Here is a 16566-nt window from a genome sequence, read left to right as displayed (position 1 = left end):
CTCATCCTTGTGTTCAAATCCCTCCATGGCCTTGCCCCTCTCTATCTCTGTAACCTGCTGCAGCCCTATAAACCCTCTGAGATTTCTGCGCTCCTCCAATTCGTTCCTCTTGTGCATCCCTGATTTCCTTCAGCCACCTAGGCCTTAAGCTTGGGAATTCCCTCTCTGACTCTCTACCTCTCTTTCCTCTTTTAAAATGCTGCTTAAAACTTCTCTCTTCCCTGTCCTAATATCTCCTTGTATGGCTCGATGTCAAATTTTGTCTGATAACGGTCCTGTGACACGTCTTGGGACATTTTACTACGTTAAAGGTGCTCTATAAATGCAAGTTGTTGTTGTTGTTGTGTGTGACCAGCAAGAAAGAATCCAATAAACAATCCATCATGGATAAAAATACTTCAATTTTGCTGGGTGTGCTGGTTCTCACCTTTTACTTAATGAACAACTGGGGTAACTGCGACCTGTAAATAACTGGTAACTGATGCATATGTACCTTCACTCTCGCATTCTTTATTTTAATGTCTTTCCTGTGGGAAATGAGGACATCCTCCAGTCTGACACAGTAAGTCCTGGCAGACTTGGCTGAACCCTGAAAATCTTTATTGATTTCCACAGAGGAAGAGGAGGAGGAGGAGGAGGAAGAGGAAAGTCGTGAAGCGATGTTTTCAGAAGAAGAGCCAGCCAAGGTGAAGAAAAAAAGGAAACCACGGAAACAGAAAGAGAACAAGACTCCCAAAATGAAGAAGAGAAAGAAAGAGGTAATGTGGAGGAGAATCAGTCATACTGAGGTTATTGTGGGAAGGGATCGAGGTGATTACTGCTACACTGAGGCAGTTGGCGGAAAGAAGGGGATTGCAGCAATGTTGAGGAAATTGGGGATAAGGGAGAGGGATTGCAGTGAGGCTGGGGGAATTTGGGATAAGGGAGAGGGATTGCAGTGAGGCTGGGGGAATTGGGGATGAGGGAGGGGGATTGCAGTGAGGCTGGGGGAATTGGGGATAAGGGAGAGGGATTGCAGTGAGGCTGGGGAAAAAGGGAGGGGGATTGCAGTGAGGCTGGGGGAATTGGGGATGAGGGCGAGGGATTGCAGTGAGGCTGGGGGAATTGGGGGAAAAGGGAGGGGGATTGCAGTGAGGCTGGGGGAATTGGAAGAGTAGCAGCAATGACAACTTGCAGTTTAATGGCACCTTTAATGTAGAAAAGGTGCTTTTACAGAGCAGGGAGAAAAAATAAATTAAATAGATCAAAGGGATAAAGGAATGGACTGTGAGCCAGGGTGGGAGAATTAAAGTGACTGAAAGCTTGGAAGAAAAGATGGGTTTTGCGAAGATTTTTAAAGATGGGTGGAGGAGTGGAGATGGCTTCAGAGAGGGAGTTCTTGAGAGTGGGACTGAGGTAACTGAAGCCTCTGTCACCAATGGTGGGAGCAAAGGGAAGGGGATGTACAGAGGGCCAGAGGGACTGAAAGCTGCGGGAAACGATACAAGGCTGGATGAGGTTGCAGAGATAGGGTGGGTCGAGGCTGTGGAAGGTTTTGTTGATGAGGATGGTGATTTCAAATTTATTGTGTTGGGGAGAACAGGGCGCTAGTATAGAGCAGCGGAACAGGAATGATGAGTGAACAGGACCTAGTGCGGGACAAGATGTAGACAAGTTGGAGTTTATGGAGGATGGCAGGGAGGCCATTGGAGAAATGCACTCCAGCGGTGACAAAGTGGGGATATGGGTATCAGTGACTGGAGGTGAGGTAGGGGGAAGAGGTGTTGTGGAAGTGGAAGCAAGCAGTCTTGGTGAAGGATAAGATATAGGCCTAGAAATTCAGTTGTTTGCGCCAGCTGCTAGCGCCTTAGGAGGAGGAGAAGTGGGGTGCTAAGCGGCTAGCGCCCGGGCGCAGCGCGATCTGCGCCTCTCGCGAACTTCAGTTAAGATTTAGCGGCAGCGCAAAACCTTTGCGCGCGCTCAGCTGCGCGCGCAGATCCTGACGTCATTTCATGGTGCAACGCCCTTTGTGCGCCCCGAACCGGAAATTCAGTGGCGCCGGCCTATTGTGCGCCTGGCGCCCCTAGCGACTGGCAGAGGGGAACGGCTCCCAGTCGCTGCGGGGCGCGGGGGGCGCTAATTAAAGGGGACTCCTCCTGCAGTATAAATGGCAGCCATTTTGCACCACTCCTTCTTTGTGAGAGATGGATCTTTGGAGAGAGACAAAGGTAGAGAGCTTTCTGGTTTGGCTCAACACTCGCACAGGTACTTGTGGCTTCAGGCCACAGCTTTGCACTTGTCTTTAACTTCAGTGTCATAGCATTGATTGGAAACATATAATGGGGGCTGCAATGGGTGGAAACGTTGGGCTTCTCCATTGCATTCAAAGGGCTCAGAGACGCCGTCAGAGAGTGCCAGTCATGGCCAGATGGAGAAGGGGCAACAGGCGTCGGCAAAGGAGGCCTTACCCACCCAGGGTATACCGCCAGCAGTTCTCATATCTGAACATGTCTGAGGAGCAGTGTGTTCGGAGGCTGCGATTCAGAAGGGCGGTGGTCACTGAGATCTGCCACCTGCTTTGCGGAGATCTGCAGCCACAGCTGAGGAGCAGGACGTCTCGGTCGGTGGCAGTGAAGGTGACGGTGGCTCTCAACTTCCATGCCACCGGCTCCTTCCAATCCGCTACTGGGGACATTTCCAACATCTCCCAGTTTGCGGTACGTTGCTGCATCCGCCAGGTGACCAATGCCCTTTTCAGAAGGAGACGTCAGTTCATCTCCTTCCCCATGACCGTTGACAAGCAACAAGAGCGTGCAATGGGCTTTGCAGCATTAGCAGGCTTCCCCATGGTGCAGGGCGCCATTGACTGCACGCATGTGGCTTTGCGGGCACCTCTAGAGAATGCCGAGTATTACCGCAACCGGAAGGGCTACCATTCGCTTAACGTGCAGTTGGTGTGTGACCACAGGCAGCTCATCCTAGCTGTCAATGCCTGCTTTCCAGGCAGCAGCCACGATGCCTTCATCCTGCGCCAGACTTCTGTGGCAGACATGTTCGAGGCCCAGCCTTACCCACGAGGATGGCTTCTCTGGGACAAAGGCTATCCTTTGTGCACCTGGCTGATGACCCCGCTCCGTGCGCCCAGCATCCCTGCTGAAGAGGGATACAATGACAGCCATCAAGCAACCAGGAACATCATTGAGCAAACAATCGGCGTGCTGAAGCAACGGTTCCGCTGTCTGGATCGTTCCGGGGGAGCCCTACAGTACTCGCCTGAGCGAGTCTCCCATTTCGTTGTCGTGTGCTGCATGCTGCACAACCTGGCTATCCGCAGGACTCAGCCACTGCCAGCAGACATTGGAGGACCACCAGAGGAGGAGGAGGAGGAGGACCAGCACAGGAGGGAGGCAGAAAGTGCAAGGGCTGCCCGTCGGCGGCTTATTGCAAGTCGGTTCTAGGCCCCCTCTCAGGGAATGGCTTGTGCCAATGGCAGAAGATGAATGTAGTCGCTCCACAAGCCCTCAGCCGAGCAGGGCAACCAGGACTTCCAAAAGAAAGCATGGACAGTGCGATTTAAGAAATTTTTTTACTGTGATACCTCTGTGCCCTTCCCACATGACAAACTAATGGAGAGAAACCCCCCCCAAAAACACAAATACACCAGTCTCGGCCTTTACAAGTAAAACAAATATACCAGTCTCGGCCTTTATATATGAAACAAATACACCAGTCTCGGCCTTTAAATATGAAACAAATACAGCAGTCTCGGCCTTTATATATGAAACAAATACACCAGTCTCGGCCTTTAAATATGAAACAAATCCAGCAGTCTCGGCCTTTATATATGAAACAAATACACCAGTCTCGGCTTTTATAAGTAAAACAAAACATTTCCCCTGCGAGGGTGATCCGTTTCGCTTCCGTGACTGGCCCCTACCCGCCCTGCAGCTCCTCCTCAATGGGACCCCAGTGGCTGCAGCAGGGCTGGGGGAAGGCTGCTGAGGGTCAGATGATGAGACGGCAGATGCCCTTGGGGGTCGGCCTGGACCAGCTCTGGGACTGGAGGGGCCGGCTGCTGACTGCTCCAACTCTGCTTGGGCGGCAGCAGTCTGTCCAACAGCTGGTGGCAGCTGCAATGGAGGAGTGACGGTGTTGGCTGCAGGAATGCTGCCAACCTGACAGATCACAGGCACTCCCTGGTCGGCTGATACATTGGCACGCACACGGGCCAGCACTGCAGCATGCGCAGCAATCTGCTGAGGCACAGACTGCTGGGCTGCTGCGGCACACCGAGTGCCCCGGCGATGCTTGGCCGATCCAGCAAGTGTGGTAGCAGTTAGTGCCCATGTGGCCCTGGTCTGTGTCTGCATGACAGCAGCCAGTGAATGCACGGCACGACTGAGCACTTGGCTAGAAGCCGCCTGTGAAGTCCTGCTGACTCCTAGCCTGTGCTGCCGCGATGTCCTGCAGACTCCTGGCCTGTGCTGCACTGAATTGTTGCAGACTCCTGGCCTGTGCTGCACTGAATTGTTGCAGACTCCTGGCCTGTGCTGCCCCGAATTCCTGCACACTCCTTGCCAGTGACTCTATGGAGTCAGGCATCCTTGCCACTGCAGCCATGAGCTCAGTGTGCCTGCGCTCAGCCTGGGCGCCCATTTCCGCTAGGAGCCGCACCTCCTCTGCACTCACCGTAGCAGGACTGGAGGCCGCACTCACCCTCCGGGGAGAAGGCCGCCGAGCTTCCCCACCCCTCCCGCGTTGCTGCAGCCTGCTGGTCCCCGGAGCTTCACTATCCTCCGACCCTTCCCCCCTGCTCCCCTCCAGGGAAGACGTGTCACCATCATGGCCATGGGCTGTCTCGGCTGAGGGTGTCCCTGATGGGCTGGCTTCCTCTTCCTCCTCCTCTATGTCTGACTCGGACACAGTGCCAGCTTGAGAGGCCGCCTCCTCACCTGGCGAGTCACCATCTGAAAGCAGGGAGGCACAAGAGTTGCTTTAGAGTGAGGACAGGGCGGCAGCGAGGGAGGCATGAGTGCTGCTGTGCACTGCATTGGTTCGATAGTGGCAAAGGATGCTGGTGTGAGGCGCAAGTGGAAAGGGAGAGGTCAAAAAGGTGATGACCTTACCATTGGTGCCCAGAACAGGGTCAGCATCTCCAGTGGCGACGGGGCCACTCAGCCGGCCTGCCATGATCCGCTCCACTCGCTGCTCGAGGTCACTCAGCTGTTTCGGGTCAGGACGGCCTCCCCCGGTCTGTCGCTGCTGTCTTCTGTTATGCGCCAGCTTGGCCTGCAAGAGAAAGGACTGCCTCTAAGTACAGTGTCAAGCCCTGATCTTGCCCGCACTGCCTCCCATGTTCGATTAGCCCTGACAGTGTCAAGCCCTGATCTTGCCCGCACTGCCTCCCATGGTCGAATAGCCCTGACAGTGTCTAAAGTCCTGATTGCGCAAGTGCTTTTCATGACAGTCCCATAGCTGCTGGATGAGGGCTGGCCATTAGGGCTTTCAGACCTGTTTGGCCATAAAGTGAGGTGCACATGCAGGGATGAGGAGGATACTGGAAAGGGTACTCACCCTGACAACCCGAGTGAGGTCGTTGAATTTTTTCCAGCACTGGGTTGGTGTCCTGCCAACCAGGCTGTTGGACGTGACCCTGTTTGCCACCTCCCTCCATGCTTTCCGATATTCGGCGGGCAGCGGCCTCATGCCACCCTCAGGGAAGAGGATATGGCGCCTGCGGTCCACTGCGCCAACCAGCAGCCTCAGGTCACCCTCGCTGAAGCGCTGCGCTCTCTCCCTGGCCTTCTCCATTCTTCTGGGCGTGGAGCTGTTCCAGAAGCAGTGTTCAGGCCTTGCCTTAGGGCTGCAGTGTGCAGGGCGTGGCAGCCAAGCAATTCCACCCTCCCCCTTTAAGTGCTGACCGGCGCCTGACTGTCTGCCCTCAATGAGCACCTCGCCGCACCTGCGCTGCGCCCGCCTTCGGTGTTTGCGCCCTGGATCGCCGGCTTAGCGCCTAATGATAGTCGTGCATTGCCTGCTTTAGCGCAGCAGCAACCTCTTGGGGCAATGCAACTGAATATCGGCGAAGGTGGCGCTAAGTTGCGCCGGGCGCAAAAGTTAGCGAACGCCATGCTGTAGCGCCCCAAACGTGGCTATACTGAATTTCTAGGCCATGGAGTTTGTAGCCCAGCTCTGGGTTAAACAGGGCACCGAGCTTTTACCTGGTCTTGTTCAGTGTGTGGCTGGTGAGGGTAGTGGAGTCAGTCACACGAATGTGCACTCTATGGCAGAGTCTTCCCAGTGTTCAGTCAGAGGAAAGCTTGATGGTGGACAGACCATCTGACTGCATCGAGAAGGATATTGAGGCTTCAGAGAGGCTATGATGCAGATTCACTGAGGCGCTCCCTGGTATGAGGAAATACAAATACCAAGAAAGACTTGGAAAAAGTTGGCTCTTTTTTCATTAGAACCACACAGATTACAGGGCGACATATAGAAGTGTTCAAAATTACGAAAAGAGTGGCCAGGGCAGGTAGAGTCAGACTGCTCCAGTAGGTAAGGGGTCAAGAACAGGGGGCCATAGATACAAGAGGGCAGGAGAAAAATTCTCACAGAGAGTGTTGTGAGGCTGTGGAATTCATTCCAGGGTTAGTGGTTGAGGCAGAAACTGTGTCAACATTGGAGATTAGATTGGAGAAGGCGATGAAGGAAGAGGGGAACAGGGCGGGTAAATGTGATTGGGACTATTTGTTCGTGTGGAGTGTAAACGCCGACATGGACTGGTTGGGCTGAATGGCCTGTTTCCATGTTGTAACTTCTATTTATTTAGGATGTTGTGGAGAGGAAACATGGTCCAGGGTAAAATCCTGAAAGTGATGGGCAATGCAGATGTGACCAGGCTATTGGAACTTAAGCTGCGGCGATGATCACTTTTACAAGGAAGCTGGTCTCAGCCAAGGCGAGGCGGGGGAGTGGTCTTTGGCCAAGAACAAGATCGGGCTGAGCGGTGAAGTCCTCCCTGAGTTGATGAGCCACTTTATCTTCACCATCTAGGCTCAAAAGAAGAGAAAGACTTGCATTTATATAGCGCTTTTCACAACCTCAGGATGTGAGCTTCAGAGCCAATGAAGTACTTTGGCAGTGTCGTCACTGTTGTAATGCAGGAAATGCGGGAGCCAATTTGCACACAGCAAGCTCCCACAAACAACAATGTGATAAATGTCCAGAGAATCTGTTTTAATGATATTGGTTGAGGGATAAATATTGGCCAGGACACCGGGGAGAACTCCTCTTTGAAATATTGCATTGGAAGTCCACTTGAGAGAGCAGACAGGGCCTCGGATTAACGTCTCGTCTGAAAGACAGGACCTCCAAGAGAGCAGCGCTCCCTCGGTACGGCACTAGAGTGTCAGCCTAGATTATGTGCTCGAGTCGCTGGAGTGGGGCTTGAACCCACGACCTTCTGTTTTGGAGGAGAGAGTGCTGCCCACTGAGCCACAGCTGACGCAGCCTATTTCAAGGTCTGCCTAAAAATCGCAAGTTGGTTGGGGCGGGGTTGGGGGGCAATATTATTTATTCATTCAATCTTCAACTGCGCCACTTTGCAGCAGTTGAAAATTGGCCCCGTTATGTGATGTTTTATTTAACTGGAGGCTGGGCGGTGTTCTGCACCGGGATATTTCTGCATCTTTATCGGTGGTAGGTGATGTCTAAATGCTGCAGCCTCCATTCTGGGATTGAAAGGAGAAAGAGCCCAGACACTGATCGGAGGAACACGACAATCTCATCGCTTCAGTATCTGGCCTCTGGTTAGCTTAGGGTCTGTCAGAAGAGGATGTGATTTCTGTGACTGCAGAACCTGAACACTTACTTAAATATACACCACTGGCTGATAAATTGAGCAGTGGAGGAGCACGGAGATGGAGTCTCCTTCTCTTGTTACGTAAAGCTGTCTATCTCTATCGCTATCGCTATCTCTATGATATATATATGATATTATATATCTCCTTTCCATGTAGCATTTCCACTCCCAGCTCTGATTTAGCTCAGACTATCGGCAGTGTCAGAAATCAGGCAGGAATTTTTTTTAGGCAGACGTGTGTCTTGCACAATAGTTTGTGGTACCATTTGTTTAAAGAAAATACAGTTGAGGAATATTTCTGTATTAATTGATTTGCAGGATGAAATGATTTGGTTGTGAAAGCTACTGTTTGTCCCCCTCATGACCCTACCATGGTCAGGTTTATTTTCTGCCTCACCCTCTCCTGAAGGTGCTGACTATTGCTGGGGTGCAGGCTCCACGAGTGTCTGATGCTCTCTGGCACCTCATCCAAGTGGCTATTCTTCACCTGTGAGCCTAGACTGTTGAGCGTTGGCAAGCTGCAGCCAGGAGCTTGAGCCCATCTTCCCTCCCCACACCTGCCCAGGGGAGCTGAGGCTATTTGTGGCAGGCCTGGCTGAGATCGGTTCTCAGTTAAATGTTATACAGATGTTGGGCCCCTTTCCTCTCACCCCTCCCTACCTCTGTAACCTCCTCCAGCCCTACAACCCCTCGAGATCTCTGCACTCCTCCAATTCTGGCCTCTTGTGGATCCCCGATTTTCATCAGCCCACCATTGGCGGCCGTGCCTTCAGCTGCCTAGGCCCTAAGCTCTGGAATTCCCTCCCTAAACCTCTCCAACTCCCTCTGCCTCTCTCTCCTCCTTTAAGACCATCCTTAAAATCTACTTCTTTGTCCAAGCTTTTGGTCACCTCTCCTAATAACTCCTTATGCGCTTGGAGTCAAATTTTGTTTGATAACCTTTGGGAAGTTTTACTATGTTAAAGGCGCTATATAAATACAAGTTGTTGTTTGTAAAAAGTATTTGGTGAATTATTACATCCCTCGGGAGATTTGGTGGGAAATTGTTTAATTTTTTTGGCCACTTTCACCGATGACACGTGACTAAATATTAAAAAAATTAAAATCCGATTGGTCAGTTTGTGTTTAAATGTAAATGAGATGCCCAGCAACGTTTGGCATTAGCGAGGTCACATGACTTCTGTTCCTCCAATGGCACAGCAGAAAAATCCAGTCAGACCCCCCCCCACCCCCCCAAATCTCGGGGTCCTGATTTGTGACGTAACACACTCTTAAGAAACCAAATAAAACCCCGTTATAGAGAAGGCCCCGTCTGCCTGCCTCTTGTTCCGCGATATTCCCCGTGCCCGGGTGGCCCTGGAGAGGGAACGTACGGTATCCACCGGTACGGTTGATGCCTTCCACAACCATTGGGCACCGCAGGGTATAGTGTGTCTGTTAGACACTGACGATAACATTGTCATTTAGTTGGGAGGTTCCCTTAGCTTTTGTTGCTTTTAGTTTGGGGACACTTGTGCTGTTTTTTGTTTATTGACCCTGGAGCAACCCAGTATTACCCTTGGTCCATCAAAATAGGCCCCATCTGTATTTCTGTCTTTTTATTAAGATTGGGCCTTTGAATAGTTTTGTCTGATTGTGTTTGATTTGACATCAACAGCCAAGTGTAGTGATTACTGAACATTGAGGGAGACTGAATGGGAGCTCATAGTGACTAAATGGCCATTCTTAGGAGCTCATCCAAACATTTACAGCTTGCAAAATCTGCTGTGTAACATCATAATTTTGCGTATTCCATGTGTAACTTGCACCAGGCTATACAACTGTTTCTGCCCTGAAACCCAGGACAGTGCTTGAGATTCTAAAATCGACCTCAGTACCCCTGGGTTAGAGAGGGGGGGGAAATATCAGCCAGAGTTCCTGCCTGTACTTCCCCGGTGACCTGGCCAATATTCATCCCTCACTAAAAACAGATTATCTGTTCATTATCACAGCACTGTTTACGGGAACTTGCTGTGCGCAAATTGGCTGCTGTGCTTCCTACAACAACACACCTTGCATTTATATAGCGCCTTTAATGTAGTAAAACGTCCCAAGGCGCTTCACAGGAGCGTTATCAGACACCGATCCATGTGAGGTATTAGGACAGATGACCAAATGCTTGATCGAAAAGGTAGATTTTAAGGAGCGTCTTAAAGGAGGAAAGAGAAGTGGAGAGGTTTAGGGAGGGAATTCCAGAGCTTAGGGCCTTGACAGCTGAAGGCACGGCCACCAATGGTGGAGCAATGGAAGTGGTGGATGTGCATGAGGCCAGAATTGGAGGAGTGCAGATATCTCGGAGGGTTGTAGGGCTGGAGGAGGTTACAGAGATGGGGAGGAGCGAGGCCTTGGTGGGATTTGTAAACAAGGATGATAATTTTAAAATCTACATTACAACAGTGACTGCACTTCAAAAGTACTTCATTGGCTGTAAAGTGCTTTGGGATGCCCTAAGGTCATGAAAGGCGCTATATAAATGCAAGTCTTTCTTTTCTTTCCTTTTACTTGATTACTATTGAGTGACCCTTCCTGGAAAGTGCGTGTGTGCGGGTGTTGGGTGAGGACAGAATTGGACTGAGCTCTGGTGTCCCCAGGGTCCTATAGCCTGCTGATACTCGCTGTCTAGGTGTGGACTGAGCACTTGGTCAGATGCCAAAGAGCCCCCGCCAATTTGTACCCCAGTAGAGTCCGCACCTTCAGGAGAAGAGAGAAAATCGTAAGGAAAAGACACGGTTGGTCGTGCAATCTTGCGGCACTCGGATGTTGAAGGGGCTTTTTGGTCCTTCAGGGGTTAAGTGAACCTGTGCAGTCAAATTTTTCATTTTGTTTTTAGTGAAGAGCATCACCAAGGGTTGGAATGAGTGGGAGAATTAACAAGGTAAAATAGGGGATAAAAGCAGAAAATGCTGAAAACGCAGCAAGTCAGGCAGCTTCTGTGGAGAGAGAAACAAAATTAATGTTTCAGGTTGATGACCTCTAACTTTTTCCAGTTCTGATTAAAGATGTAACAGGTTTTAAGCAAGTACAGAGGTGGGGAAAAGGGAGGAAAGAACAAAAGGGAAGGTTTGTGATGGGGGAAGGCAGGAAAGATTAAATAACAAAAGGGATGATGGTGCAAGGCAAAATGGGATGGTAATGGAACAAGTAAAGAAACAAAAGATGGGTCCAGAGGAGGTGTAAATGGGAATCGCAGAACCATTACCAGCACCTGCTGTCTGAGAAAATGGCAGCGGTGGTTATGGTCTGAAATTGTTGAACTCAATGTTGAGTCCGCAGGCCTGTAAAATTCCTAATCGAAAGATGAGGTGCTGTTCCTAGCTAACTGCTAAAGTTGGGTTTTAAGGAGGAATGGAGAGATGAGGAGTTGCCCAGTTTTGGGGTCTTGGGGAGTCGTCCAGTCTCTTGGCCACAATCTGTTTCACTCTTTTACCCATATTCTTCAGGAGCAGAAATCTTCCACATACTTAATGGATGACTGGGGTTTGGAGGACGTGGATTACGAGTTCACGGAGGAGGATTACCACACTCTGACCAACTACAAAACCTTCAGCCAGTTCCTGAGGTACACGTCGATGGAATAATTGTTCAAGAACATTTTTTTTTTAAATTCTCTTTGTACCTTTTTTTTTAGATTATTTTCATTTTGATTTGCTTTTGCTCTTCTGTTATATTTTGTTACTGGTCAGTTCGCTGACATTTTCCATGTAGTTCTGTGCCATTCTGAACAGGACAAAGAGAAGCTTTATCTTATTAAAAGAAACCCAAATACTGTTCAATCCAGGATTCTGAGCCTTGAAATCTGTTTACATTCCCAAATCCAATTTGCAGTGTTAGGCTCATGGAGTCAAACTGCTAATGTCTGTCCCATGTGACCCCAGCATGCCTTTGATTCGGACATGGTGAAGTGTTCACTAAATGTGCTAATGACAGTTAGTGGCAGCACCGACCTTTCACTATATTGACAGGGTGTCCAGTTTAAAGGCATTGCATCCTCTCTGGAGTGTCTTAATTGGAATGTCAGTTGTCCATTGGGCTTAAACATTGGCTAATGTACTGTCGCACTGCCAGCAGCAGATCCTAAATGTAAGATTCTAAATGTAAGCTCTGAATTACGCTGTATAGATTTCCCATAATGTGGTGTTTTGTGTGTGTGAGGTGGCGATGTGACCTAGCCACCTGTACAATTTATTTTAGAATGACGCAGCGCAGAAGGAGGCTATTCGGCCCATCGTGCCTGTGCTGGCTCTTTGGTAGAGCAATCCAATTCTCCCGCTCTTTCCCCATAGGCCTGTACATTTTTTTCCCCTTCTAGTATTCAATTCTTTTTTTGAAAGTTACTATTGAATCTGCTTCCACCACCCTTTCAGGCAGCGCATTCCAGAGCACCACAACTCGATGCGTTAAAAAAATGTTTGCTCATGTTGCCTCTGGTTCTTTTGCCAGTTACCTTAAATCTGTGTCCTCTGGTTACCGACCCTTTTGCTATTAGAAACATTGCTCGTCTCTTCTGCTTGTTTAAGTTGTTGCGTCTCTCTCCATCCTTCACTCCACCATTGGCGGCCGTGCCTTCAGCTGCTTAGGCCCCACTCTCTGGCATTCCCTCTTTAAAGGGAATTACCTCGTTAAGGTAATTGGCAAGATTTAAGGTAATTGGCACAAGAGGAAAGTTTTTTTTTACACAGTTGTGTACACTGTTGTGATCTGGAATGCGCTGCCTGAAAGGGCAGTGGAAGCAGATTCAATAATAACTTGAAGGGAAAACATTTGCAGGGCTCTGGGGAAAGAGCAGGGGGAGTGGGACTAATTGGAATAGCTGTTTCAAAGAGCCGGCACAAGCACGATGGGCCGAATGGCCTCCTTCTATGCTGTAAGCTTCTATGATTCTAAACCCCTTGGCCTTTCCACAGCGCTCTCTTCTCTTTTAAAACCCTCATCTCTTTGACCAAGCTTTTGGCCACCCTGCTAATAGCTTTCTTGTTTGTCTCAGCACCCATTTATCTTTCTGCCTCCTGTGAAGTGTCTTGGGACATTTTTCTACGTTAATGCCGCGATCGAACTGCAAGTTGTTGCACTGATGTACCAGATCTTACAGTAAATACAATACTTTACATTTAAAAGTTTGTAGCTAGCTCCCCAGTGGGAGCACTGCCTGTACTGGAATCTGGAACTCTTTCCCCCCTAAAAGGCTGTGGATGCTGGGGATCAGTTGGAGCTTTCAAGATGAGGTTGATAGATTTTTGTTGGGTAAAGGTATCAAGGGATACAGAGCAAAGGCAAGGAACATGGGAGTTGAGTTACAGATCAGCCATGATCTAATTGAATGGCGGGACAGGCTCGAGGGCCTGATCCTAGGCACTGCGTGTTGTGCTGTTAAGCTATGCAGACCAGGATATGCAGACTCAGTAATCTATCTTTGCTCCATGTTGAGTGAGCAAAACTAGGCTGGGGTGACAGGAGGGCAGCTACAATTAGGCTCGGCATTACCGGGTTAAGGAGGGCTGTGGGGGAGGAATTAGCCAGGATTCTTCTCCCTGATTGCTATCCCATGGGCAAATTCCTCCATGGCCTTGCCCCTCCCTATCCCTGTAACCTCCTCCAGCCCCACAACCCTCCGAGATCTCTGCACTCTTATCCTGGCCTCTTGTGCATTCTTGATTTCCATCGCCTCACCATTGACGGCCGTGCCTTCAGCTGCCTAGGCTCTTAAGCTCTGGAATTCCCTCCCTAAACCTCTCTGCCTTTCTACCTCTCCTCCTTTTAAGATGCTCCTTTGACCAAGCTAGGGAATTCAGGAGAAACTTCTTTACCCAGACCGGTGAGAATGTGGAACTCGCTACCACAAGGAGTGGTTGAGGTGAATGGCATAGATGCATTTAAGGGGAAGCTAGATAAACACATGAGGGAGAAAGGAATAGAAGGATATGCTGATGGGGTGAGATGAAGAGGAGTGGGAGGAGGCTCGTGTGGAGCATAAACACTGGCATGGACCAGTTGGGCCGAATGGCCTGTTTCTGTGCTGTAAATACGATGTAAATCTGTGTGTGCTTTTGGTCTGAATATCTCCTTACGTGGTTTGGTGTCGATTTGTCTGATGATGCCCCCGTGAAGTGATTTGAGACGTTTTACTACCTTAACGGCGCTATATAAATGCAAGTTGTTGTTGGCCGTTGTGTCCATCAAAGCTCAGTTGTTGCCTCCAGTTTGTCTGAGTGCATTTTATGAAATACTCTGATCAGTGTTTTGTCTTCTATTCCTCACCAGGCCGCTCATCGCTAAGAAGAATCCAAAAATCCCCATGTCCAAAATGATGACGGTGCTTGGTGCAAAATGGAGGGAGTTCAGCGCCAATAACCCTTTCAAAGGGTCCTCGGTGGCTGCGGCAGAGGCGGCAGCAGCCGCGGTGGCAGCCGTGGTAGAACAGGTGATCGTGGCTCCGTCGATACCAATTCCACTGCTGCCGCCGCCGCCCCCTGTCCAGCCTCCGGCCCCTGTGAGGAAAGCCAAGACCAAGGAAGGGAAAGGTAACAGCTCCATGGCGATGGGGAAAATGCAGCCAGGGTTCTCTCATCTGTTTCCACTGGCAGAATGGTCAGTAAGCAGAGGACACAATTTAAAATAATTGCCACAAGAACCAGGAGGGAGATGAGATTTTTTTTAAGGCAGCGAGTTGTTGTGATCTGGAACGCACTGCCTGAAAGGACGGTGGAAGCAGATTCAGCAGTATCTTTCATAAGGCAATTGGATAAATACTTGAAAAGGAAACATTTGCAGAGCTATGGGGAAAGAGCAGGTGAGTGGGACTAATCGGATAGCTTTTTCAAAAGAGCCGGCACAGGCACGATGGGCCGAATGGCCTCCTTCTGTGCCATAAGATTCTATAATTCTGATCCTTGGGCCCTGATGGGATGTGTTCACGTGAGGATAGAATCAGGCTCTGCTCTGAGTCCCCTCTATGGTCGAATAGTCTGCTGATGCTCGCTATCTAGGCTGACGCATGAAGAATGGCCGATTGGGGGGGGTTGACCGGTACTCGTGGTACTGTACTCCACTAAGAGTCACCGTCTTCAGGAGAGGAGGGGTGAAAACTGAAAGGGAGGGAAGGGAGAAAATAGCGACGTGTCATTTTAGGAACCTGGAGTGCGCAGCGTATAACTCCGGATACCCTGATTCCCAGTCTAATGTTTCACCAGCGTCACTTGTCTGTTCGCAGGCCCAGGGGTCCGGAGGAAAAGCAAAAGTGCTCGAGCTGCCGACTTGAAGAAGAAAGGAAAAGGGAAGAAGATGGTGCCTCTGAAAATCAAACTGGGCGGCTTCGGCGGGAAACGGAAAAAGGGCGGCTCTTCGGTAAGACAGGTGGCTATTCCACTGACCCGTCTTGTTTCGGGCTGGTTGCAAGATCGATGTAGCTGAGGGAGGGGCTCAGATGGGTGAGTTAATACACCAGAGGGATGTCCTTCACTCATTCCTATCTTTCTATTACATCTGCGCATGGGTTCGCTGGTGGGAGTGAGTGAGTGCCTCCTCGTTTAGATGATGTGCCAGAGGAAGAGTTGGTGCTGATGGAACTGAATCCCAGCAGAGCAAAAGCAATAACCTCTCCTTGTGTGTGTTGTGCTCGTGTCCGCAGAGCGAGGAGGATGAACACGGTGAATCTGATCTAGACAACACGAGTGTCCACAGCTGCTCTGTGCGATCTGAGGGCTCTGCTGGTTTGGGCAAGAGAAGAAGGAAAGGCGGCAAGAGGAAGAAGAAATGTAAATATTCAACTTCATCCCGAATGATTCTCTGGATGTGTTGGGTTGTAGCGTTTTCCCTCTGAGCAGCGGTTGAGAGTACAGGAGAATCGAGCACGATGCAGTGTGTGGGGAGTGGGCATTACTGGATGGGTGTTGGTGATGGTTTAGTAAACAGAGCCATCACCCAGTGATTGTGAGGTACCCAGGACAGGCAGACCAGCGGCCCCGTGTTCAATTCCTGGTCCGTGCTGAGTGAGCTGATCTCAGTTGGGCTGGTGTTACCTCAGTGCTGCTGGGCTAGGGAGAGGAGGGGAGAAAATGAGCCAGGGTACGTGCTCCTGAATGTTACCTGGCTGGAAAGTGGAGGTCAAGTGACTGGGCTCATTGATTGTCCTTCTCTTTCTCTCTCTTCCCCCCCCCCCCCCCCCCCCCCCGCCCCCATTCAAGGTCGAATAGCCCACTAACACTCACTGTCTAGGCGTGCACATGACGATTCCCACATTGAACGTAAGAACAGGAGGAGGCCATTCAGCCCTTCGCACCTGCTCTGCCATTCAATTAGATCATGGCTGCACCTCGACTCCATCTATCTGTCTTTGCTCCATAACCCTTGATAACCTTACCCTGCACAAATCTATCGATTTCAGTCTTAAAAGTTGTAATTGACCCCCAGTATCTCCCAGCCTTTTGGGGGAGTTCCAGATTTCCACTACTCTTTGTGTGGAACAAGTGGTTCCTAACTTTACTCCAGAATGGCCGAGCTCTAATTGAGCAGGTTGGGCCTATACTCTGGCGTTTAGAAGAATGAGAGGTGATATCATTGAAACATAAGATTCTGAGGGGGCTGGACAAGGTAGATGCTGAGAGGCTGTTTCCCCTGGCTGGAGTGTCCAGAACTAGGGGGCATAGTTTCGGGATAAAGGGTCGGCCATTTAAGTCTGAGATGAGGAGGAA

General features: G+C 50.1%; 1 protein-coding gene across 2 annotated transcripts in view; it reads left to right on the top strand.

Annotated features, from left to right (window-relative positions):
- Nucleotides 1–16566, top strand: part of LOC147100699 (ATP-dependent chromatin remodeler CHD5-like) — a 104067-nt gene that overhangs the window by 17187 nt on the left and 70314 nt on the right. For both annotated transcript variants that reach the window (XM_085967204.1, XM_085967203.1), the window contains exons 2-6: nt 616–758; nt 11320–11438; nt 14138–14397; nt 15087–15220; nt 15504–15630. In XM_085967204.1, the coding sequence (XP_085823330.1) occupies nt 616–758; nt 11320–11438; nt 14138–14397; nt 15087–15220; nt 15504–15630 (783 nt within the window). The remainder of the gene's footprint in view (nt 1–615; nt 759–11319; nt 11439–14137; nt 14398–15086; nt 15221–15503; nt 15631–16566) is intronic.

Source organism: Somniosus microcephalus, chromosome 25 (assembly GCF_052327205.1).
Source record: "Somniosus microcephalus isolate GS21.2 chromosome 25, FLI_Smic_1.0, whole genome shotgun sequence".
Lineage (NCBI taxonomy): Eukaryota > Metazoa > Chordata > Chondrichthyes > Squaliformes > Somniosidae > Somniosus > Somniosus microcephalus.
Note: the sequence above shows the minus strand (reverse complement) of the source record. Positions and strands in the feature narration are given on the sequence as shown.